Source organism: Hakea prostrata, chromosome 4 (genome assembly GCF_041222555.1).
Source record: "Hakea prostrata isolate BN-2017 chromosome 4, UWA_Hpros_2, whole genome shotgun sequence".
Lineage (NCBI taxonomy): Eukaryota > Viridiplantae > Streptophyta > Magnoliopsida > Proteales > Proteaceae > Hakea > Hakea prostrata.
This window is the reverse complement of record NC_142603.1, coordinates 34,507,508-34,532,577: the sequence shown is the minus strand read 5'-3', so window position 1 is coordinate 34,532,577 and position 25,070 is coordinate 34,507,508. Positions and strand designations below refer to the sequence as shown.

At 34.8% G+C, this 25,070-nt stretch overlaps 1 protein-coding gene across 2 annotated transcripts; it reads right to left on the bottom strand.

Moving 5' to 3' along the window:
* Positions 1-1,927: 1,927 nt before the first annotated feature.
* Positions 1,928-24,798, bottom strand: LOC149018726 (protein STRUBBELIG-RECEPTOR FAMILY 5-like). Of its 2 annotated transcripts, XM_089152878.1 has the most exons (16): positions 24,229-24,798; positions 18,870-19,002; positions 17,815-17,886; positions 17,642-17,707; positions 17,282-17,353; positions 17,122-17,193; positions 8,586-8,657; positions 8,450-8,515; positions 7,968-8,033; positions 7,563-7,864; positions 6,631-6,905; positions 4,850-5,118; positions 4,157-4,277; positions 3,325-3,461; positions 3,079-3,235; positions 1,928-2,446 (listed from the first exon to the last, which is right to left on the bottom strand). In XM_089152878.1, exons 1-16 carry the CDS (start codon positions 24,329-24,331, stop codon positions 2,315-2,317), a joined length of 2,115 nt encoding a protein of 704 aa, XP_089009004.1. In that variant the 5' UTR covers positions 24,332-24,798; the 3' UTR covers positions 1,928-2,314. The 2 variants fall into 2 exon arrangements, with proteins under 2 accessions (XP_089009004.1, XP_089009005.1); XM_089152879.1 differs by lacking the exon at positions 24,229-24,798 and having other exon boundaries at positions 17,642-17,712; positions 18,870-18,980.
* Positions 24,799-25,070: the final 272 nt, after the last annotated feature.

Sequence of the window (25,070 nt, the reverse complement as noted above, 5' to 3'; positions counted from 1 at the left end):
GCTCTGTTATTAATCTTGTGTTCTCTTGAATCTTTTTAATCTTTCAGCTCTTTTGATGTGTCTCTTGTATTCATAATGCATTTCTTCTTCTTGTATGCCTTGATTACAGATTCTGTTGCACTTCTATGTTCTATCCTAGGATATTCTTCCCGAGCTTTGCTATTGGTCTTAATGTTTAATTCCATATGCTTATGGTTATGGATTTGTATTTCATTTCTGAATGACAGTTTTGGGCTCTATTCATTTACAGCACATGGCTCAAATGCACTTTGGCCCTGTTGATGATTCTAGGTTGTCAGTCGGGCTTCAATACTTCGATACATCGAATTCTTGGAAAAGGTCAAAGGCGACCCTGGAGCGGCAACATATATACATACATAGGGTACATGGTGCGTGCGTATCTTCTTTCAGTAGTAGTTCCGGACAAATAATTCTCGTATGGTTCTCATATTTCTAAATTTCCGTATAGTATTTTATTGGGATAATTACTATTGGCCCCCTGTACTTTGATTTTATTACTATTGCATTCCCTGTACTTTTCAAAATTACTAATCCGACCTTTCACTATAATCCGTTTTATTCTCAAAAAAAAAAAAAAAAAAAAAAGAAAGAAAAAAAGAGAAGAAGAAGAATGAATGAATGATTGAATAAAACTCAAATAGAAAAGGAAGAGGAAGGAAAATCGAATTCAACTCAAATTGGAAACTGAATATCACCTCAAAAAATTTCAAAATAAATGAAGTTTAGTGAGGGTGGGAAATCAAATTGGATTTGGATTTTGTTCATTTCTTTAATTCAAAATAAATGAAGTTTAGTGAAGGTGGAAAACCAAATCGGATTTGGATTTTGTTCATTTCTTTAATTCGAAATAGATAAGTTTTGTGAAGGTGGGAAACCAAATCGAATTTGGATTTTTCCCATTTCATTAATTCAAAATAAATGAAGTTTAGGATAAAATTGACATTTAATCTGGTTTTATAAATAGAGTAGCATCGTCTTTTGATTTCTTAATTTTAATGAAGGGCGAATTAGACATTACATATTCAAACTTAACAGCAACTTAACACCGTTATAAGGAAGGGGGCAACAGTAATTTCGTAAAGAACAGGGTTTTATTAGTAATAAAATCAAATTACAAGGGGCAACAGTAATTATCCCTATTTTATTTCTAATGATTCTATCATTTCTATGTAATAATAAGTTCTAAAGCATTTACAAAAAAAAAAAAAGTTCTAAAGCAAACTGCAGCGGAGATGTTCCTTAATAACATTAAACTTCAAAGTTTGAACTACGTTAATTTTACACCACACATCCACTTTTTTTTCTCTTTTCTTTTTAAATCAATGGCAACCAACCCAAGATTAGATGAAACTATGAAAGAGAGAACGAGAGAGGGGGTGGGTGAGTGACGTGAGTGATGAGTCAAATCAAACCTCGATTTTGAAAGACGTATTTTTTGGCAAAAAAATATAAAAAAATCGTGATATTTGAAATAAAAAAACAATAATTAGCGAGATATCGTTGACTCGCAAATATGAGTTTCGGCGGACGTTTCGGTTCGCCTTCTATCTAAACAGCCGAAATTCGACAAAATTTTCTCCAAATTTTGCTGAAAAGTTGCACCATGGTTATATTCATCAATTTGGTTTACTAACCTAAAACCAAATTAAGCGTCTATGATCTAATAGACATTAGGTAGGAAAAATAGATTCTCAAATAATATTAAGATTTCGAGAAAAGAAAACAAACAGATACTTGAGCACATGAGCAAAGGCATGAACAACTATGTTCAATTTAAATAAGAAAATAAATATATGCTTGAGCACGTGAGCAAAGGCACTGATAACCATGTTAAATTTAAATTAGAATAGGAGCTCTATTTCTTTATTTTACCAAAGAATATAACACTCTTTCAATTTCTCCCCTATTAAGATGGCTTTGTATAGAATCCTAGTGCCAAATTGTTAATGCTAGGGATTTCATCCTAAACTAATGCCACTCCTTAAGCATGGAATGAAATTAAAACTATTGTTCACTTAATGCCATGCTTTGGTGAACAAAGATGTTATTGAGAATTTGAAGCCAAGCAATAAAAAAACAAGCTCAAACCGCATCTAAAACTGAATTTAGAGCTGTATTCAATCTACAACTGAGTTTCTATAGGTTTTCTTACAAGACTTTTAGAACATCTAAGCTATCAAATAATAGCACCTTGAAATCAAAAGAAAACTAAAGAAATATAATGCTTAAAAAAGAGTTGTCATTCTTTTCCTCAGTGCTTCATAAGTATCTAAAACATGCAGAGAGCTCCATGTTAAAAATAATCATCATCCGTCCGCCGAGAAGCACTGGCATCATCTCCTCGCTTGGTCATACTTGATCGCTGAACTAACCTCACAAGTGCTTGGACCACCTCAGACATAGGTGGTCGGAATTCCGGTTCCGACTAGAAAATGATTCAATGAATAAGCAAGAGAGATAGTTGAGAAAAAGAAGAAAAAAAAACAGTAACATAACCACATAACAGTAAGAAAATTTCAAATCCCCCCCCCCCAAAAAAAAAAAAAAAAGCAGCAGCATCTAAAGGGACCTGTATCCCAAAAAAAGTGTCAAAGGAGACTTTGCATCTTTCATACTTGTGCTAGATCTCTTCCCTTCCACATGAGGAGTAGGTCCTCAGCTGTAAGCGTATAAGAATACGCCAGATGCTAATGGTGCCATCAAAAAGGCTTGTCTATTAAGGATCTTGGTAAATAAACTTGTACATGCACTGTTAAAATGATCCAAAGATACTTTTTGTCTCCCAGTTGTAATTATGGTTCTAACCCAACTCAAAAACTAATCTTGTTAGGTGAAACTAGATGTGGATTGTGGAAAATCCTCATCATCCACGCCCTCTACAAATTCTAGGCATATTCATGGAATGATTAAAACAATAGTATCTCAATTAGCAATGGAAACTATTTCAGAGCGCAGTTGACAAATTGAGGTCATCATTTTTTGTTTTTTACATAAAGGGAAAAAAAAATGAAAACTATGTGAAAATTTATGGAACATAGCTTGCGTTACAGATCCTACCTGGACACAGAGTGCAATGACATCAGCAAATCGTGAGAGTGACTTGGGGGGATACAGTCCATACAGAGCTGGGTCTACCATGTTGGCCAATGCATCAATGTCATGAAGCTGTGGTGATGCCCATCTGACCAAAGACTGTTCCATTCTTGGTTTTGAACTGAAATAAATAATTGAAGTGATAAATGGCAAGGGATTTAAGATCAGAATAACAACGGAAGAAACGCTATTACAGTAAACACATCAAACCTGTCATATGGCTTTCGTCCAGTCAAAAGCTCTAACATCACAACTCCAAAGCTGTATACATCACTTTTTAGTGTATATGCAGATGGCTTTGTGCACTCTGGAGCATTGTATCCTACTCCCAGGTTTACACTTGTACGCTGATAAAAAGAGTTCATTTTTTCAGTTACTTGTAGTAAGCTCAGTAAGTATATATGTTCCCATGCACACTGGATTGCAAGGATGTAGTGGATCATTCATCCATAAAGGAAGGATCTCACGTGCTTGTGTGGAAAATGCTCATACTCTTCACATTTTCTAGTGTACATACAAACCAGTTATCCCCATAAGCTATGGGAAAGCCAAGTTGAGTTGAGCTATATACATTCATGCACATATACATTTATATAGGTTGGCCAAAAAAGAAATTATATAGGCAAACCTTATTTCACTATCAAATCTAAGAAAGTCAATACACAAAGGATTTAGGCCTCTTAATGTTCCAGATGTCTGAGTCACTGCAATTGTGACATAGGTAAAGACCAATAGTTTTCAGCCATGACCTGGAAAAACAAAATATTGTCTAGGAATACAAAAATCTTCACAAACATTGTCAAAACATGTGGTACATATGCAAACATACGCAAGGGGTGTCTATGACTAGCAGTCCATATATCCAAATTCTTGGAGCCAATCAGCTGATTGTAGCTAAATAATTCTTAATGGTTAACATCACTCCTACAACTTGATCCCTAGCATGTGTAACATTATTAAGGGATAAAGTAGAAGGAAGGCTTCCTACAGTTCTTGCAGTTATCAAGCTAGGAATTATCATGCACATCTATAGAAAAGCAACCTGGTGGAAATTTGCCAAACCATAATCCGTGAGCCGGGGATTGAGTTCGGCATCAAGCAAAACGTTAGCCGACTTAATGTTCTTGTGGACACAAGATGGTGAACTGATCTCATGTAGATACCTGAAATAAAAAGACAGCAATGAAGGGTGAAAGTATCATTTGAAGGCCGAAAAGAAACCAAAAGAACTGATCTCAACGAAATGGTACCAGTCCTACTTGGATTGTGAGTTCCTAATATCATGATATACTAACCTCCATAATAGTTTGTCATGAGAAAGCTGATATATCCATGCATGCACAAGAAATATAATAAACATATGCATGTCTAGGTAGATTAACAAGCAGAAATGAGAATATTTTCTAGCTATTGCTAGAAAGAACTTTGTTTGAGTCATCACATTATACATACTGCACCATGGCAGAGTCAGACTTGCAGAGATGCTGCTTAAACATCCTAAGTGTTTCTATCCTATGAATAACAACCATAAAATTTTAGGTCTGCAGCCATTGACAATAATTGTGCAGTAAAAACAACAAATAAAAGTGAAATCTAAGAATAGCACTTAATGTTTCCTACTATGGAAATCCTAATGTCAAGAACCCAATCAGTTGATTAATCTTCATTTAAAACATGCCAAAAAAATAAAAAAGAATAGGAAGTCGAGAAGAATTTGGCAAAGAGATTCACTTACTCCACTGCACGGGCTGTGCATAGAGCAATTCGAATTCTTGTGTTCCACGTAAGAGGCTTGCTATAGTCGTCTGAGAGGTGTAAGAAATCATGAAGTGATCCATTCCTGAAGTACTCGTAGACTAGCAGATTATGACCCTGTTCTGAACAATATCCAACAAGTTCGGCAATGTTTGGGTGATGTAGTTTTGAGATGTTTGAAACTATTTCTGAAAATTCAGGGCCTGCACTTTGAAAAAGTGAGGAGTCTATCTTCTTCACAGCCAAAACCTAATTTAAACAAAAGAAGAAAAAAAAAATCAATTCTCATTGAATAACATCCATGAGGCAAAAGAAATGAACCAATTGCCACTTTGAACTATTTTTGACACACAACAATCATCTGAGTAAAAGAAAATGGAACTTTTTAGAAGTAAAAATAAAATGGATCAAATAATTAAAATAAAGAAAACCATCAATTAACAGCAACAAAAAATTAGAAGGAATGCATCAAGACCATTCAAAATAGAACTATATGGATCGGACAAAGGCCAAGGAAAGAAAAAATCAATCTATTCTGAGTTAAAGCAGCACATTCAAGACATGCATATATTAGCATAAATTATATCTGTTGATGACTAGCCAATCTTTTTAAGCCATTTCAAGACAAAGAGATTTAATAGAGGCATAAAAACCATAAGAAACTACTGTTACATGTCAGCAAGCTCAAAACTCTGGTTTCCGATTAAGAGAATCAGTTCCTAACTCTTCAATATAATCCTTATTCTTCAATTCAATATTACAAATGAAAAAAACACATAAATGGTTCAGACCTGTCCCGAACCCACTGGGGAGCTAGATGCAGATGAACTAGGTCCAGATTCAGGTCTGGTGTGGTAGGATATTATTAGTTATTGGGAAAATTTCAATTGCTCCCTTGTACTTACTCTCTAATTACTCTTACTTCCCTCTCAAAAGTTTCACTGTGATTCCTCCAAAAAAAATGAATTATTACCTCTCATTCTTCCCTAATATTTCAAATGGCCAAATTACCCTTCATTTATGCCCTTAAATTGATTAAAGCAATTTTTTTTCTTTCATATGTTTGTTTTCTTCCATTTCTCCTTTTCTTAATAAAAATCCATTACACGTGATTAGGTGTATTTTTATACTTTTTGTTCTTATCTTTTTCCTTTCCCCTGTTTCAATGGATTCTTATAAAAGAGGATTCTTAAGTCTTTTTCTCTCTCCTTTGACGAATTCTTATAAAAGACGGTCAAATTAAAAAATGCATCTAAACATGTTTAATGGATTCGGATAAAAGACACATTGATAAAAATAAATGCATCTAATCACATAAAATGGGTTCCTACAGAAAATGGAGAAAAAAAAATCTATGAAAAATGAAGAAAGAAATAATATATGAAAAGAACACAGCTAGAGGGAAGAGAGGAAGAAAAAACAGCTAACAAAAAAATCAACATAATCGATAGAGAGGTAAAACAAAGGGTAATTTGGCCATTTTGAAATATTAGGGGAAAAGAGAGACAATAATTCACTTTTTTGGGGGAACCAAAGGTGAAACTTTAGAGAGGGGACTAAGAGTAAATAGAGATCAAGTATAGGGGACGGAAAGAAGTTTTCACTAGTTTATTTATTTATTCAGATTTATCTTTTAATCTTCTGTTTTAGTTTGGATATAATTCTGGCAGTCATGGATTTCCGTTCCGTTTTTAGTAAAGCAAATTCATTAACTTAATGAGTAAATACTAAACGGTCAAAAGCATCAGAGAGAATTAATACCTTCCCGTCCGGATACTTTGCCCTATAAACGCGTCCTATGGTTCCTTCCCCCAGAAGACGACCTGTAGCGAAGTTAGCAGTCGCAGACTGCAAATCTGCTAGGGTGAAAACTGTAGTGTGAATGGACGTGCTTCTTTTGGCAAGTCTATTTGCAAATTCAGTTTCATTAAATGATTTCAACCGGTCAGAAGAAGGTGGTGGCTTAAGATGCATTGAAGGAGATGTTTGCATAGACTTGACGTCAAATGAAGATGTGGAATCCAAGGACCTGCGTTCTGTAATAGATCTAGCACTGGTTAGTTGTAACATATATAGTTCACAGAACTCAGAAATCACCAGAAAATGGTTTAGGAGGGGAAAGATCAACATGCTGGGGCATCTAAAACAAATTTGCAAAAGTTAGTTTTGGTAATAAAAGACTGAAAGAAATATAATAGACACAATAAACTGAAACAGTCCAACCCAAAGGATTGTCAGTTACAAAAATGACTGAAATCATAGTATGGCTGACCAAATTTCCCAGCTCCACAATCCATATTATTCTTAGCATTTGGCTATTCAATCACATGTCATTAACAAAATTTTGAAATTTCAACGGGAATCAACTATCCAAATCAATAATGTCACAACATCTGGGCAAATCAATAAAGTTAAGGGTGTTATAAGATGAAGTTACACCAACAAGGCTTCCAAGTGACCAAGGTACCCAAAAAAGAAAAATTAACCAGCAAACTTTGGAAAATTTTAAATTAGTCTAGATTGTCTCAAGAATCAAAGTTACATGATATATTAGAGATGTATATTGAAGTTTCAAATGTTTATTCCCCAGTTCTCAATGTATTTTTTAGTTATGACCCTTCAAATTAAAAGCTTGTGTTTGCAATAAAATTAAGGATCTAGGGCAAAAATCACATTGACTGCAAAGAAGTTACCTTTGAAGCTCTTGGGTTCAAGAGGATAGTGCCTTGAGAGTGATAATTCATGCAATGGTGTGAATGGTCTGTGCCGGCTAGGACTGTCGTCCTCAATATAATGGGAAGATGAAGATGATTTTCGTGAGAATAACGCGATCAGAAGCACAAGTACTACCAAGATGCTTATCACTATACCCCCTATAACAACTCCATTTAACCCTGATTTTCTGTTGCCGCTTCCAGAGTGACGTTTGGGAATAGCAGGTGTACCTGGAGGAGGTGGAGGAGCAGATCCTGAAGACCAGGAATTCCCTCCAGTTCTTAAAAAAAGATAATTACACTGTCAATATAGATAACAATTGAACATCACTCAATCTAGTTGAACAAGAAAAACAGTTCTTTTTTTCCTTTATTGAAACTCACTCGATGCTATTTATATCTTTCAACGCATCAGGGATCCAACCAGTAAACTTGTTATTTGCAACATTCCTGTGCAGTCAACAAGAGAGACGGTTAATATTTCCCAAGATGAGACCAATTCCAGCTAGTAATAGCAATAAACTAACAACGTAATCTGAAGTAGTAAAGTGTACAAGAATAGAATGAGAAACTAAAATCTTTTTTATTGCCAACGTTAAGAAAACCACTCCATGATTTTTTATTGGCCAGATTATTTAAAAAGGAAACTATTGATAAAGCCATAAAGGGTGTTATATGCATTGGAATCATATCAATCCCACTATTATTTATTTACCATAAAAAGAGGTAATAAAATAAGAAGCTAGCTTAGTCATTTTCACTCTCCGAAAGCAACATGATTATATATTTTGAAGTTCTTATTTTCATGTCTTAAAGCATGGAAAATACTTATTGATTATGAAACTAAAACTGTATAGCACACTTACAAGTCATCAAGGGGAATTCTTGCAAGCACATTTATGGGACCAGAAAGTTTATTGTTCTGCAAAGACCTATACAAATACACAATATTGTTAGCTAGAAGAAGACCAGCATATATCACACTTGATGTTTGCTCCTTACAATGTATTGAGCTTAGAAAGGGATCCCAAACTTTGTGGTAGCTGTCCAGAGAGGCTGTTGAATGAGAGGTCTCTGAATTTCAGAAGCAAATCAAGAATTAGAGAAGCTCTTCTAATTATAATTGATCAACAAAAAGGGTGGGGGGCAACAAACCAAGATATTATCATTTTGTGGAAGCAAATTGTAAATAATATTATTCTCATTAATATCTTAGTAAGAAATATTTTCTTAATATTTGCACCTCTAAAATGAAAAGGTTTAAATTACTTTTATGGGTAAAAAAGAAGTTTAAGATTATTTTATGAAACTTTGTTGCTAAATTGTGAATATTGTGTACCTCTATTATGGACTAGATTTATATGAGACACACACACACACACACACATATATATTCCTTGGAATATATAGCTTCATATTAGGTTGTGAGGACTATTGGAGCGTCAAACCTATGACTTCTTCACTAAGAGGTGCCGGTCATTACTGACTAAGCAAGCTTCGATGGTTCCATATGACATGGTTATCTAGGCAATGAGACAACCATGGTTTCTAAAGGTCTCTCTAAGCATCTTGGCAATATTAAGACCATAAGGCACTGCAATGAGGAACAAAGCATTTCGGCGTCCTTTTTAATATAACCATTTTATTTGGCACAGATAACATAGTAAAAATTGTATAACTCTACTTATATGATAACTTGATATTGAATAATCATAACAATATCAAGCTATTCATTTAGTAAAAAAGGGCTAAGTTTACCATGATATTATAAAAATAAAACATATAAATCATGACTAAAAAATTCAGTCCACCAAATAATTTGTATTCCATCAGAGCTTTTTATATTTCATAAAGCACAAAATTAGCTTTCCTACGACTCTAATACTGCTAAAATCTTATCTATATTGAAAGAGTTATGTCATGGTCATACCCTATAGGTGTATGCGAATTTTGACATTATCACTCTAAAAGAAAACCTTATTTTATATATCAAACCAAATGAATATTTTATTGTACTTCTGGTTTTTTTTGCAATGTTTCTCCATATTAAAATGCCCATTAACAAAAAGTTAAAACCTTTACCTACTACTAGTGGAAATCTAGTTTTTGTTCTTCAATCGAGGAGTTGAATGTTTCTTTCTTCAGTTTGAAATTTTAATGTCTTTATTGAATTCAAATAGGAGATACTTGCATATTTATGAATATTATTGTTAAAAAGCAAGCTTTAAATAATCAAAACAACAACTGAACTGGAACAGAGAAAAGAGAGAAGAAGAAGAAGAGAACATATATGAAGAGAACCAGCACAAGAGGCCTACAATTCTAGCTAAAGAGTCCAGAATCACAAAGTCTTTTATTTATAGCGTCTAATGAATCTAATACAACTTGAGAGACAAGTAATTGTCCTACGGAAAAAAGAAACAAAAAATTACAACTTTAGTAACTTTCTAGCTCCTATAATAGAAAGTTATAAAAATAAAAACTACCACCAAAATAGAAACTATCACCAAAATATAAACTATCACCAAATTAGAGACTATGCTTTCTAGAAACTCCCAAAACTTGTGTAGCAAGATTCCAATATTAGGAATAGAAAGTAGAGTAGCATCACTGGCAAAATACTGTTCACATGAACAGTAAAACAATCCAAAACTTGTGTATACTTCAATATTCTCCCTAAAGCTGGAGCATACAAATCTCTCATACCCAGCTTGCAATAGATGACCGAAAACTTGGTGTGAACAAATCAGCTAGCTGGTCAGTAAAGCTTACAAAAGGAGTTGCTATAAACTTCTTTATGATTGCATCACGCACAAAGTGACAGTCTATCTCAATATGCGTCGTCCTCTCATGGAACACTATATTACTAGCAATGTAAGTGGTAGCCTGATTACCACAAAACATTTTCATAGAGGCGGAAACTGGAAATCCAATTTCCTCTAACAAAGAACGAAACCACAACAATTCAGTAGCGGTGTGGCTATAGCCCTATACTCAGCTTCAACACTAAATCGAGCAATGGTGGATTGCTTCTTACTCTTTCAAGTCATAAGATTTCCACCAAGAACAGTACAATTACCTATAATTAGCTGGTGATCAGCGATGGATCCAGCCCAATTTGCATCAGAAAAGGAAACCAAGTCCATATTCCAATTTAATCGATAGATTAACTCTTTTCCAAGTGCACTTTTGAGGTATCGAAGTACTTTACATCCCAATGGCCTTCCTAGGAGATTGCATAAACTGACTCAACACACCAACATAATAAGAAATATTAGGATGAGATATGGTAAGATAAATAAGTTTCCTAATAAGACTCTTGTAACGATAGACTCATCCAACAATTCACAATCATCTTGTCCTAACTTTAGCTGAGGATCCATGGGAATGTCGCTAGGTTTAAAAGCAAGCATGACAGTCTCAGTCAAAAGATCTAACACATATTTCCTTTGTGACAAACTTACTCCTTGTTTACTGCGGATCACTTCAATCCCCAAAAAATACTATAGATCACCTAAGTCTTGATTTGGAAAGATTTCTATAAGTTAGCATTGACTATGGATTGCTCCAACATCACTGTTTGAAAGAACAATATCATCAACATAAACTGCCATAATGACAACACAATCACCCTGTCATCTAACAAAGATAAAGTGATCAAAATAACATTGTACAAATCCAAAAGACTTCATAGTCTTGCTAAATTTCTCAAACCAAGCTTGTGGAGCCTGTTTGAGTCCATAAATTACTTTATGAAGCCTATAAACATGAACATTGTCCTCCCCCTGAGCAACATACCTTGGAGGTTGCTCCATGTAAACTTCTTCATGAAGATCACCGTATAAGAAAGCATTTTTTATGTCAAGCTGAAAAAGAGGCCAATCATAATTCACAACTAAAAAGATAAAAAAAAGGGACAAAATTAAGTCTAACCAAGGAGATAAAGTCTCAAAATAGTCCACACCACACGTTTTTGTATAGCCCTTAGCCACCAAGTAGGCCTTGAGCCTTTCAACTATACCATCAGAATGGTACTTAACAGTATACACCCATTGACAGTGGACCACATATTTCCTAGGAGGTAAGTCTACTAAAGACCATGTATGAGAGATTGTAAAGCATCCATTTTCACATCCATGGCGGCTTTCCAGTCAAGAATTTTAAGAGCCTCGGCATGATGGGTTGGAATATAAATGGCAGACAGAGACAAAGCAAGGCAATGAAAGCTAGGAGGGAGATGAGAGACAGTGACAAAATTGGAAACAGGATGAACAATGTTAAAGCGTAAAATATAAGTACGAGTACCTTACGTCAAAGCAATTGGTAAGTCATCTGAAGGCAGAGTGGCACTAGAAGAATATGGCGGTGTAGAGAATAAAGAAGGAACATCTGTAGGACCAGCTTCAGGCTCCACTAAAGGAGAGCTGCTAGTGTCTTTAGAAAGAACTGTACTATCCACAGTATGTTCTGCCAACTTATGTCTTTGTTGATAAACCCGGAGAGGAAGGAACTAAAGAGGGAATAGGAGGAGTATCATCCAAAACACAATTTTCAACAGACACAGATCGACTAGGATAATAAGAAGTGTTCAAAAAAAAGGTCACATTTTCACTTACAAATTGTTTGGAAAGGACCGAATCATAACAATGAAAACCTTTTTGAGTATGTGAGTACCCAAGAAAAATACACTTAACAGAATGGGGGGAAAGTTTATTCAAAGGATGTGGAATGTGAACAAAATACACAAAACCAAAAATTTTGGGTGGGATTAAAAATGATTCTCTATTGGGAAAAACAACTAAAAAAGGGAATTTTTCAGAAAGCAAAGTCATAGGCATTTGGTTAATTAAATGACCAGCAGTCAAAACTGCATCACACCATTAACTCTTGGGAACATTCATCTAAATCAAAATAGCGCGTGCAACCTCCAAGAGATGATGATTTTTGCATTCAGCCACTCCATTTTGTTGAGGAGTGAATGAGCAAATGGTTTGATGAATCATTCCAAAAGAATCACAAAGGTTAGATATATCATGTTGCACATATTCTAAAGCATTATTAGACCAAAAATTTTTAACAGGACGAGAAAATTGAGTCCAAATGTCATGAGTAAAATTTTTAAATGTAGTTAAGAACTCTGTCCGATCCTTTAAAAGATACAACCATATAAAACGGGAGAAATCGTTCACAAAATTGCCAAAATATTGAAAACCATGTTTATTACCAATTCTGCAAGGACCCTAAATATCGGAATGAACAAGAGAAAACAAGGATTCACTATGAGGGATAGAGTGTGGAGGATAGGTGGCAAGTTGATGCTTCCTTAACTCACACGCTTCACAATTTAATCTAAACACTGACTTAAAAGAAGGAAATAAAATTTTTCATCTAGTTAATGACAGTGTCACTGGAGAGCATCTACACCATCATTAGAGAGAGACGCAATAGGGGCAGCATAGTTTAGATAGTAGAGTCCCTTCCTTTCACATCCTCCACCAATTGTCTTCCTTGTGTGAATGTCCTTAAAAACACAAGAAGTAGGAGTAGAAGTCATAGAACAGTTTAATGATTTAGTTAACTAATAAATAATAAGTTAAAAGGAAAATTAGCAACATGAAGTACGAATGACAAAGTAACAGAAGGTGTAGGAGAAACACTTCCAAAGCCTAGAATAGGTGTGGAAATCCCATTAGCTATGACAACATAATTTTTAGTGGTAAATTTAGAAAAAAAGCTGAAAAGTGATGACTTACCAGTCATGTAGGAAGATGCCCTTGCATCAATGATCCAAGGGGTGGGAGTAGAAATGAGAAGTGTTGTGTTACATGCATGAGAAAGTGTGCCAGTAGAAGTACCAGTGGATGTGAAAGCATCGATCTCAATATTTTGTAATCGGCAAAGGATTTGTCTTACATAATCTCTTAGAGTCTGAGAGAAGTCCCTTGAAGAAGATCTAGAACTACTATAGATATCATTTGACAGATTTCAATTCAGCCTTTAATCCTACAAAAAACTTGGATACAAAAAATTCATTCCATTGGGCCTTAAGCTTCTCAATATCTGTGGTGAGAGGTTGAAAGAAATTCAACTCCTCCATCATGCTTTTAAAGGAGTTGTAATAATCCTGCAGAGACTCGTCAGCTTGCTGAAATTGAAGTAGCTTTTTATAAATACTATCCAAGTCGTAATTTTAGCTTGGGAATAGGTCTTTTGCAAGTCACCCCAAATTCCCTTTGCAATTTTATGGAACATAACATTCGCTGCAATATCAGGGTCCATATTATTCCACATCCAATTTTTATGATTGCATCATCTTGGATCCAATTAAAATAGGCTTTGTCAGTCTCAGCAAGAGCTTCACCCTTAATGAACTTAAGCCTACCTATTGCAAATATGTACACTCGAACGGCTTGTGATCACAACAAGTAATTAGAACTACCTTTGAGTTTGATGGATGTAATTTGAACGTTTCATTATCTCCTTGAAATCCTTTAGATTCAGCCGTACTCATGGTTGAGTCACTTGTAAGTGAAAACATTAAAACTGAGGTAGATATCACGAATGAGTCACTTGTAAGTGAAGACATTAAAACTGAGGTAGATATCACGCAAATCAATTTTCAAGAACTTGAAGTAGAATGAGCACAAAAAAGTAATAATAATAATTTTGCAACCTTGGGACCGAATAGGAGAAAAAAAAAAGGTTTGTGAAGTACAACAAAAAGAGGTAATGAAGGTAGGTAGAAAACAATATTTAATCCAAGTTTTGGAACTTGTGAGAGTAAGATAATAGGTAGAGAAGATCAGTTCACATGAATATCTGATCTAACAGTCCATAATATACAACATTAGGTAGCTGCACACCAAGGAAAATAAGATAACAAAAGAGAACTTCATAAGAGAATATTGAGAACAACACTATTCTGATTCAAAAAAGCTCTGATGCCATATTAGAAAACAAGCTTTAAATAATCAAAACAGCAACTGAACTTGAACAAAAGAAAGAGAGAAGAAAAAGAAGAGAACAGAGATGAAGAACTAGTAGAAAAGAGGCCTGCGATTCTAGCTAAAGAGTTTAGAATCGCAGAGCCCTTTTATTTGTAGCTTCTAATGAATCTAATACACTTGAGAGACAAGTAATTGTCCTCTAGAAAAGAAAAAAAATACAGCTTTAGTAACTTTTCTAGCTCCTAAAATAAAAAGTTCTAAAAATAGAAAATACCACCACAATAGAAACTATCACCAAATTAGAAACTACGTTTATTAGAAACTATCAAAACTTGTGTAGCAAGATTCCTATATTAGAAATTGAAAGTAGAAAACAACGCAAAACTTGCGTATACTTCAATAATTATCTTATGTAATGAAATACAAAATGATATTAGGTATGAGGACCAACACAGGATTTGACACTAATCTAAAATATTACAACGCACTTTGCAGTATACTAACCAACTATCCAGCCCTTTATGCTTGGATACCTTGGTAGCGGCTTGATAATTATGCTCCATGTTAGTGTTCTATTTTTTAATTTTTCCTTTGTTCTATATTTCGAAAAGTTACAGTTCCCTTTTGCATTATTTGTTAATACTTTCCTAAACTAAATAATTCAGTTATGCTACATTATAAATATACAGTAATGGGAGAGGCCTGACTATCAATTCCTAGTTCTTTTAGAACCCATCTCTCTTCACTGCTCCACTTGATCCTTATCTTCTTCCCAGGTCACTGATTCTAGATTTTGATATTGCCACATGGTAATGGAGCTTAAGGATCAGTTTTGATTCTCCTCTTGATGCAGCTACAAGTAGGCCTTAGGTCATACATGAATTTAGGATAGAGTTTTTAGTCAGTTGAATCCTTTAGTTTCCAATTAAGAGTAGGATTATTTTTTCCCCGTTATAAAAGGGCACATATTCCCATTAAGGAGAAGGATATGATTTTGGATAATCAATTGAAGTTTCTTCATGCTGTTGGCAAGGGCTGTGTGCACAACCTTCTCCTTCCTAATTTTGTCTCAATTCTTGCTTTCTCTAATTTTCTCCTTCCTAATTTTGTCTCAATTCTTGCTTTCTCTAATTTACTCTTTTCCCCTATTATGTCCTAACATAATTTACAGAATCAGTTTCTACGAATACTCCTCAAACCAACATAGATTCACCCACACACAAATTTAACCTGGCTCAATCTCTATTTGGAGTTCTATAAAAAAAATTAATACTATTGGACAACAAGCAGGTGGACCTATTTGGCTTCTTCTTGTAGGCGTCAATTTCCTGGCCTACATCAGTTACCTCGTATAATCAGGAAAAGTTTGTTGATTCAAAGAGATGCCTTGAAATAGCAAGTGAAACTTTTTAAGAGAAAAATATTGGTTACCCCAAACTAGTAGTTTAAGGTAGAAGATGATTTCAATGCTTTATTAAACAATGCATGAGTTTGAAATTGCAATTCCACTATTAAAAGATACCTGGCCATACTTAAGAAGCATCGACAAGAACAACATCAGAAGGGAGTGTTCTACAAGAATAAGTTAGTTACTTCTTTTATCAATGAAGGTGCCATACGGAATGCGCATCAGATATTCAGGTGTCAATATTTGAAGTTGGACAAGCCTTGGTCTGCCAAACGGATGTTTAGCGTTACCCAGGACATCACACTTGACCCTCATCATGCCCAACCCAATTGAAGTAGAAGTGGTATTAATTGGTTCGAATTCATTAGTGGGTAGCTAAAAAAATTAAGTAGTTTCTATTGGTAATATTTGATGAGTATAAAAATTATAAAGTAAGTGGGTTTTATGTAATTTGTAAGCACAAAAAATGATTATATAGGTGATCTAGATTCTTGTTTGGAAAAGCTTATTAGTAAGTACAAACCCATAAAGTTTTTAGTTTCTTCCTTGCTATAGAAAATGTTCTCTTTTTACCAGCCTAACCTAAGCAATATAGTGTTTTAGGACCCAAGAACACTAAAAAAAACACACACACACAAAAGTAAAAAATAATAAAAAAATAAATTATGCAGGACCCAAATAACACATAAATGTTGTCATCCACATCCTTGACTTGGTTTGTAATTTTGTCATGTCGGTTCCTAACTTTACACCCACTAACTATTATAGCTCATGAGTAACTAAATCTATTCTTCACTTCCTGTTTTGTTTTCACTTGTTGTGATAAACCCTTACTATCTCGAGTGTATAGGCCCTACAGGCGCAACATCAGGAGGCAAAACAGTAAGTCATCGCCAGCTGCTGCAGGGGGACACTTAAGGGACAAGCTCAGAAAAAGGGGACATGTGGCAAAGGAAGATCAAGGGGCAGCCACACTCTTGGAAAAACAATGACTCTTAAGAATAACATTATGATAGATCATTTTAAATACCCTTTTTCACCCATGAATTATAGAATTATATAGTTAAGACCAAGGAGCAATAAAAAAATGTTACATGTTCGAAGTGGATCCACACATATATACACGTGCACTCACACACACGTATACACGAGATCTTATGGTCATAATATGAGTGTTACTTACAGTAGTTTAAGTTTAGTGAGCTTCCCGAACACATCAGCCATCTGGCCATTGAGCTTATTATGACCAAAATTTCTGCATTCACTCAAACAATTACACTGGTAAAAAGAAGTAATTTAAAGGAAAGAGACATATATGCAACTAACAAATAACCACCACTTACAATTCTTCAAGATGTGCCATTTGAGAAATAGAATAAGGTACAGTACCAGTAAAGCCATTTTCAGCAAGGTTCCTACACGTCAAGTTAATTTTATCATTGGCAAGTTCAAAGAATCATTGAAATAGAATTTCTCCAGATAACAAAATCCAACTAGAAAAATTCATTGAAGATCAATGTAGCAATATGATCAGTTAACATATAAGTCCACCTCATAAATCATGATAACTCTCATCTATATCTCCATATGCTAAGAAGACATGATTATAAAATCCTCACAAGGAAATGATAACAGAATATATCAAAATATTTCTTAAATAATATAGGAAATTCATTTGTTGCATCTGTTTGGTGATAACTTACAACCGAACAAGATTGGGTGGCAGTTGATATGGTATATCACCTTTAAGGTTGTTCTTGCTCAAGTCACTGTACTATGACAAATAAATGCACAATGACATCAATTGAAATCCTTCCAAAAGAAGTTTAAAAGAAAAACAAAGCATAAATGATTATGTACAAAAGCTACGCCTCACAAGTCGGTTACAGACGTCAAGCTTGACAATTGGTAGCCCATGGATCCTGTCAATCCAAGACCAGATAAATTTCTGCACAATTCAAAGGAGGGAGGATTAATTGGTTACCATCATTAATGGCTTTACTAGTACTAGATATTCCTGTTAGTGAAGAATATATACCGTAAAAATGAAAGACTATAGACGAATATTATTATTTTATATGCTATAGATGATTATTGTTGTCCCTTATATTATAGTTTAATTACTACTTTATCCCTTATACTTTTTGAAATTACTAATCCAACCTTAAGCTTCATCTATAATTATTGTTGCCCCCTACGGCTAAACTGCATTAGTTAAGTGATAATGTGGCAATTTTTATTTATTTAAAAATCCAAAAATAACCCTAAGGTTTTATTCTATTTATTTATACTTTATACTAAATTACATTATTACCTTAGCAATTAGGGAAAAATTAACCCTAATTAGGTAGCTCTTTATTTTTTAGCTTTTTTTAAATTTACTTTTCAATTTGGTGTTGCTTTTTAGTTTTTGTTATTCAATTTCCAATTTGATGTTATCAATTTTAAGAAGTTCCCATTTTCATTAGATTTTCATTTATTTACTATCAATTTGTATTCATTAGATTTTTCCTTTATAATCTCCAATTTTGATGTTATATTCTCATTTCAATTTGTATTCATTTAGCAGAAAAAAATAATTTAGGTAATCTTTTTTGGGAAATCAAAATAATAAGAATACAACTCTAAAATTGGAACTTGATATGTTTTTTTTTCTTCTTTCTAAATGAGGATAATATTGTATTTTGACTTTAATTTTAGAAGGACAAAATAAACATTAAACATTCAACTGTAATGGTCTCTAAACACTGTTAAACTGAGGGGGAGGGGAACAATAATTTCATATAAAGTAGGGTCTTTTTAGTAATAAAACTATAGTACAGGGGGGCAACAATAGTTATCCCTATGTTCTAATATTTATCAAGTCAATCTCCACTTTCCAATTTCCTTACAAAATCAAATTCTAAGAGTAAATGAATAAGGAGTACAAACATTTCTGTAACAGAAGAGCCTGAGCATGTGATTCCTTCCCAAGATTCTCCACAAGGATCACCTCCACTAGATTTCCATCCAGTCAATTTTTGAGGAGAGTTTAAGCTATTATACATCACATTGAGAGCAGAGACTACAAATACAATTAAAAAATAAAATGTTAAAGCGCATCAAGGTCTCAAAATACCATGACAAGCACAAACAAGGCAAATGCCATCTTCTATAGAAAAAACATATATGAATTAGATCTCATTTAGAATTTTGAATATAAGTTTCTTCCAAGATGATTTTAACTCTAGTGAAATACTACTTTGAATTTAAGAAACAAGGATAACCCAAATGTAAACAAATTCAGACATTGACAACTAGAAATTTGCTTTATGTCACCAAGGCATGTTTTAAAACAATTAGACAACAAACTTCAAATTAAAGGAAGAAGAAAGATACATCTCAGTCACTGCTAGTCTGCTACCTCTATTAAGGATGAACCAAGACAACATCCATTCCTATAGCAATTTCTCGAGATCGACTTCCTCTAGATGTTTGAATTTCTATATTAGTAGAATGATATGTTTTATATTCTCAAAAACTCAAATGAGGACTTATATGAATTACTTAGTGTTAGCTAGATCGACTTGTCTCAATTATTTAATTTCAATTGCAAGCAGTCCACCCTCCAACTCTAGCTGAAGGAAATATCTTCCAAGTTTTAATTTTAGGTTCTCCTCTTTACCAATACACCACCTTGTCGGCCTTCCCCTTCTGCTCTTTAAAGTAGTGTGGCATAAAATTGCTCGTCATGCAGTATTCATTTTTTTTCATATATAGAAAACCAACTCCATCAACTAAACCTCCCCACCCCCCAAATCTTGCCCCCTTATGTCACTGTTTATTTTCATCAAGTTTTTCAATTTTATTGTTAATAATCCATAGCATATAGTGCAATGGATGTGTTGTTTCTTTCTTTGCCAAGCATTCACTTCCATAAGATTGGTTGGGTCTTATAGCATTCTATTAAATATTACATCAGTTGATATGCATCTATTGCAGGAGCACATAGGAACTACTCAAAACCTATAGGCAACCTCCTTTGAAGTGGGAGAAAAAGAGCATAAAAGATGGCGTGGGAATCCATTACACATCATTATATGCATGGATTGTTAAATACCATTTTTTCATCAAAGAGCCTACCCGTAGACACCTAAAGAAGATGACTAAAATTATATAAATCAGCTCCAACCTGATGCTGCCTTGCTCAAATATGGCTGTTGCTTCAAGGATCTCTAGGGCTGGACTTGTATTCCTGGTCCAAAACTAGGGTTTTAGTTAGGGTGTATGAGGTGATTGTTCCCCAATTGATTCCAAATAATCAAGTTCTAATTCCCTAGTTGGATTAGTTGGTATGGAGTAACAATGTGGGCTGAAAACTAAGTGGAATAGCATTAAACTTCAACGGAAATTTTATTTTGTTCCTTGGAATAATCTCTATAAGTTTCAATGATGTTGGATAAGTGGATTGGAAGATATTGGGTTTGATTTTGAAGAGAAAGGAGGGTTTGGTTGATCCATTAGGATTGAAATTGGGTTGGAGGTCACTAGGTTTAGGGGATGATATTTCTGAAGTTTGGTACCGATCTAACGGTTAGATTGGTGTAGATCTGTCCTTGAATTTAGGCTTTCCAAAGAAGTCCGAAAAATTTAAGACAAATCTGGATAAAATAGAAAAGGAAGGGGAAAAGGAAGGGGATAGATAAGGCTTCCAACAGCACCTGCTTAGGACCTTCTATGGAGCCTTGATGAAGCTGGAATGCTGCTATTGATGGTGCTTGACGGCTGTTTCCTACAGCCACTATCAGGATCTGAGCGGGACTTCACTTAGAGCCTTCCTAGAGTTGATTCTCCAAACTTATTGACAGAATCAGACCCGCTACTACTTGAATCCTCAATTTAATTGACTTATTCACTACTAAAACACACATTCAGTGCTCAAATGGGAAGGCTTTATTACTCGATAATCATAATTGCCTATCCCCATCAAGTGGAGGCTGAAGGTGTTTATTTATACATGCTAGCGGCTGGGTTCCTACTTGGACTTGTATTCCCAGCCAAATACCACTTGAATTCAACCACTACTAGGTCTTATAGTTTGACTTGTACAAGGACTGATTTAAAACTCCTAATTAAACACAAGCTTCTAATAAAAGAAATTGCCTACCAAAGATACCCCTCAGGTGGGCAGAATTTGCAATTTCTGCCCTGACCAATCCAGTAGACTCAAAGAAAGCAATTGGAAATGAAACAAAGTAATTAAAACTGAAAATAAAAGCAACTGGCCAACAACCCTAGGTGGTTCCCTTGGCCCTCCACTTAGTCTTGGACTCATTCTTGGACTGAAAGGGCCAGGATACTGGCTGTACACAATGCACAAGGTTCATGTGTTTAGTAGCATTTAGGGAGGGACAAAGGTACACACCCTTACCCATGTTTCAAGAGAGGCTGATGCAGACTCATGACCCAAATGGGCTTTTTTTAAGTTGTTTCAGCTTAAGTTAATTGGATTAGTTCTATGTAATTTTAAGTTGGCAAGCGACTAGAGCATGAAGGTTGAAAATAAGGTTTTCAATTTCTAAAAGCCCAAAGTAAGTTGAGGTTAAAATTGCAATCATTGGAGTTGCAGCAACAGAATGCAACCTTTACTCTCCATTGGTCTACAATGTTGCCTCATAACGTCTTCAGTCACCATGCTGATCGAAAAAATTCTTTTTTCCTTATTCCCTTTCTCTGTTTCTTCTCAGTCCTTTTTTAGGAAGAAAGGATAATATAAATGAACCAGATAGATAATGAGAGATGAAGCTGGTTAAATGCGTCTAGAAAGAAGGAAACTATGGTTTACTATTTCAGAAACAAGGGAAGGAGACATAGGAGTTTGCCACTATGGTTACTAGGTAAGGAATAACAAAAGTGCAATAAGTGAGTTTCATTGTTTAATGAGTTGAAGAAGAATATCGGTTTCAAATAAAGCGAAGATACAATGGAAGGTAAAAATGGGGGAGGATGAAGGGGATTAAAACACAAGGTAAAATCATCTTTTAATGTTTAGACATATGATTTCTGAACTCATAAGCCACATATTCTTTCCCTAAAAGGTTGCAAGTATTAAAGAGAAGGGGGAAAACAGAGTTACAAAAGGTACAAGCTACTCAAACATCCCTTAAAACAGCAAGCGACTTCTAGATAAAATAGGAATCTGTACCGCGGCATGCAAGGCCATCCCTTTCAAAATGAGACCTTAATAAATTTTTCCATAGATGGAACTCCTCAAGATATTGATGCTCACTGCTAAGAATTCTACAGTGGGATTAGCTTTACAAAAACAATGAGTAATCTTCCACTCTATTAAAGTTAGGTAGCTTTGTAAAGCACTCTGCTTTTGATAGATAAACCGAGGAGCTTTTGTATTCACTTGAACCACAACAGCCACTGGATCGCATTCTACCCAATACTTGTGAAGATGCATATAACGGGCTTCTCCGAACCTGACATTAAAGCTTCAAACTCCACTTCTACCTTACTTGAAATACTGATAGCACCCTAGCCGAAGATAACAAGCACCCTTGCCAGTCCCGAATTACTACAGGAACTCCCACCTATATGAAACTTGACCCAGCCCTTCTTAGGCCTACACCAGAACACTGGAATTAGATCTCTTGCCTACACAAATTCAACTTGAAGACCCAGTCTAGAAAAGATTAATAAATCTGTTTGATAGAGATACTTCCCAGGGATCTTATAGGACTGCATCCTCATCTCAATGAGGACTGTTTTCAGAAGAAACCCCCACCGTCCTCTGTCATCCCTCAAAAGCTCTGAAATTTCTTTCTTGCCATATAGAATGTGAAACTAGAACTAGCCATAGCACAACCACATAAGCCATAGCCATTGCAGTAAAGAGGAATATCTCCATGTCTTCTCCCTCTAATTTCTTCAATTTATTAAAACTAATCAGTAATCAATCCTAGGCTCTAGCTCACCATCATTCCTTATACTTCATTCCGAACAATCTAAATTTCCTAGGTTGTCCTATATAATTAACAATCAACCATCTTCATTACTCGAAAATCTGGAGATCCATTATCCAAAAATCAGAGCAGTTAAATTAAATATTTTATAGTCAAACTAAAATGGATACTACAATTTCTGTTGTTGTCCCTACAAACATCAGTATAAAAAAACTATGCTTTACCTTACAATATTCTTCAGCTTCTATCTCACTCACAACAACAACAGTAACAAGCTTTATCCCAACTAAATGGAGTTAGCTACATGGATCCTTGCATTTCAATTAGCTCTATCTGAGACCATATTAGATATAAGGCCTAAATCATGCATATCCTTTCTCACCAATTCTCCTAAGCTTATCCTAGGTTTGGCCCTAGCTCTTCTAGTCCTTTAGTCTTAATTATATCACTCTCTACATACAGGGGCACTTAAAAGCCTCTGTTGAATGTGTGTGTATATATATATATATAATTGGCCAAAAGATGATTTTTCCACATAAATATACAAGATTTCCTTTTCTATATTGTAGAACCAAAGAACAAAAATTCATCATATCCATCCAAGTAATAAAATGCTAAAAAATATTCCAATTTGTATGGTCCATGAACTCTAAATAGATTAACATAATAACCCCAAACTACAATTAGAACCCTCAAATGCGAAAGCGATGTCAAGAGTCACAGTTTCTACCCAAACATCAATGTAAACCCAGTATTTAAGTGAACTAAATAAAATATTTCATTAAGCACAGTCACCTAACCAGATATCTCAAGTATTGGGACTGGGCTACCCCAAACCTTCACTATATAATATAAACATGTAGAGAATTTAGTAGGATTTTAGTAAACAAAGCGTTTGCGCCATTCTTCCATATTCTTATAATCAAAGCATTGAATGATTTCTAAACTACCCTCCTAGAAAAATCAACATAAAACTCTTTATATTGTCAAAAGAATACAAAATGCATGAAAAAGAAATGACACATTCTTGTTTTAATTTTAATTAAGATAAATCCAGCTTCTGCCCTGCAAATGAATCCAAACTTTTAGGCACACCATAGGTCAATTTAGAGATTCTACAGCAGTAGTCTTCCGTGGCATCATGTGAAGTATATCTGAACATGATACGATTATATCTATCAAAAAGAACTGAAATTGATACAATTCGTTACCATAAACAAAGCTCTTTAGGGGGGAAAATATCATATTGATTGCCAACTTCCAAGAATCATCGGTTGAACATTTAAAGAAAAATATTTTAAGATATTTGGATAAACGAACAGAAAAGTAGAAGGGCGTACCATCTGACTTTTTGGTCTTGGCATTGACAGGGATTAAAATCCCGAAAACAATAGCCCAAAACCTGAGAAAGATCAGGACCATCTTCCTGCGCAAGAAGACCATGCATGTAAATTTAGCCTTTTCTCTTCATCAGATAACTGAGATTCTGAAGATCTGATGAAGGTGATGATGAAACCAAGGATAAGAATGACCGGATTCTGCCATGAATCCCAAGAGGAAGAGAACCCCTCCAATGCTCCAATGATCCAACTCCTTTGATTTCTCTGTTGCATTCAGTTTTAGCAAATCACCGCTAAATCTGGAGGTAACAGAAGTACAGTTGGAAAACATTGAGACCACCATAGTCGTCAAAACTCAAAAGCGAGACAATCGCCCCAAGTGATGGAGAGCCTTTGGAAATTTATTTGAACTTGTGTCTTGTCTGGTGAAATTGAATATGGTCTAGGTGAAAGATGATGAGGTGTCTATGATTTATTCGCTTTACGCCCCTCCTATGCTGATTGTGTCTATGATTAATGGATACGAAAACTCTTCCCGCTTCATTTTATCCGTTTCAACCACCACCTCCAATTAGGAGGTAAGGGTTCAAATCGAAAAAAGATCATCTTCCAGCGTTGCATTTTTAATACCAAATTACAGGCTGAGATTTAAAGCTTGATTCCAAATTTGAAAAGTCCAAAATAACCTTGTATAGAGAGGATGTTTTCCGTTCAAATCCCCTCCTTATAGAGATCAAATCCGCCTTACATTATGTTATACCCCAATTTTTTTTCTTCTTTTAGAAATGAGGTTTATCCAGGCCAACTTACGCATACCTCGACTACATTCTCAGGAGAGCTTT

What these genes read in the sequence shown, in the direction of transcription:
- LOC149018726 (XM_089152878.1), bottom strand. Translation starts at nt 24,331, where the DNA reads ATGGTCTTCTTGCGCAGGAAGATGGTCCTGATCTTTCTCAGGTTTTGG. An exon ending in CCACCCAATCTTGTTCGGTT is followed by an intron (nt 17,354 to 17,641) that starts GTAAGTTATCAC and finishes CTTGACGTGTAG; the next exon opens with GAACCTTGCTGAAAATGGCT. An exon ending in CAAAGTATCCGGACGGGAAG is followed by an intron (nt 5,119 to 6,630) that starts GTATTAATTCTC and finishes TGTTTAAATTAG; the next exon opens with GTTTTGGCTGTGAAGAAGAT.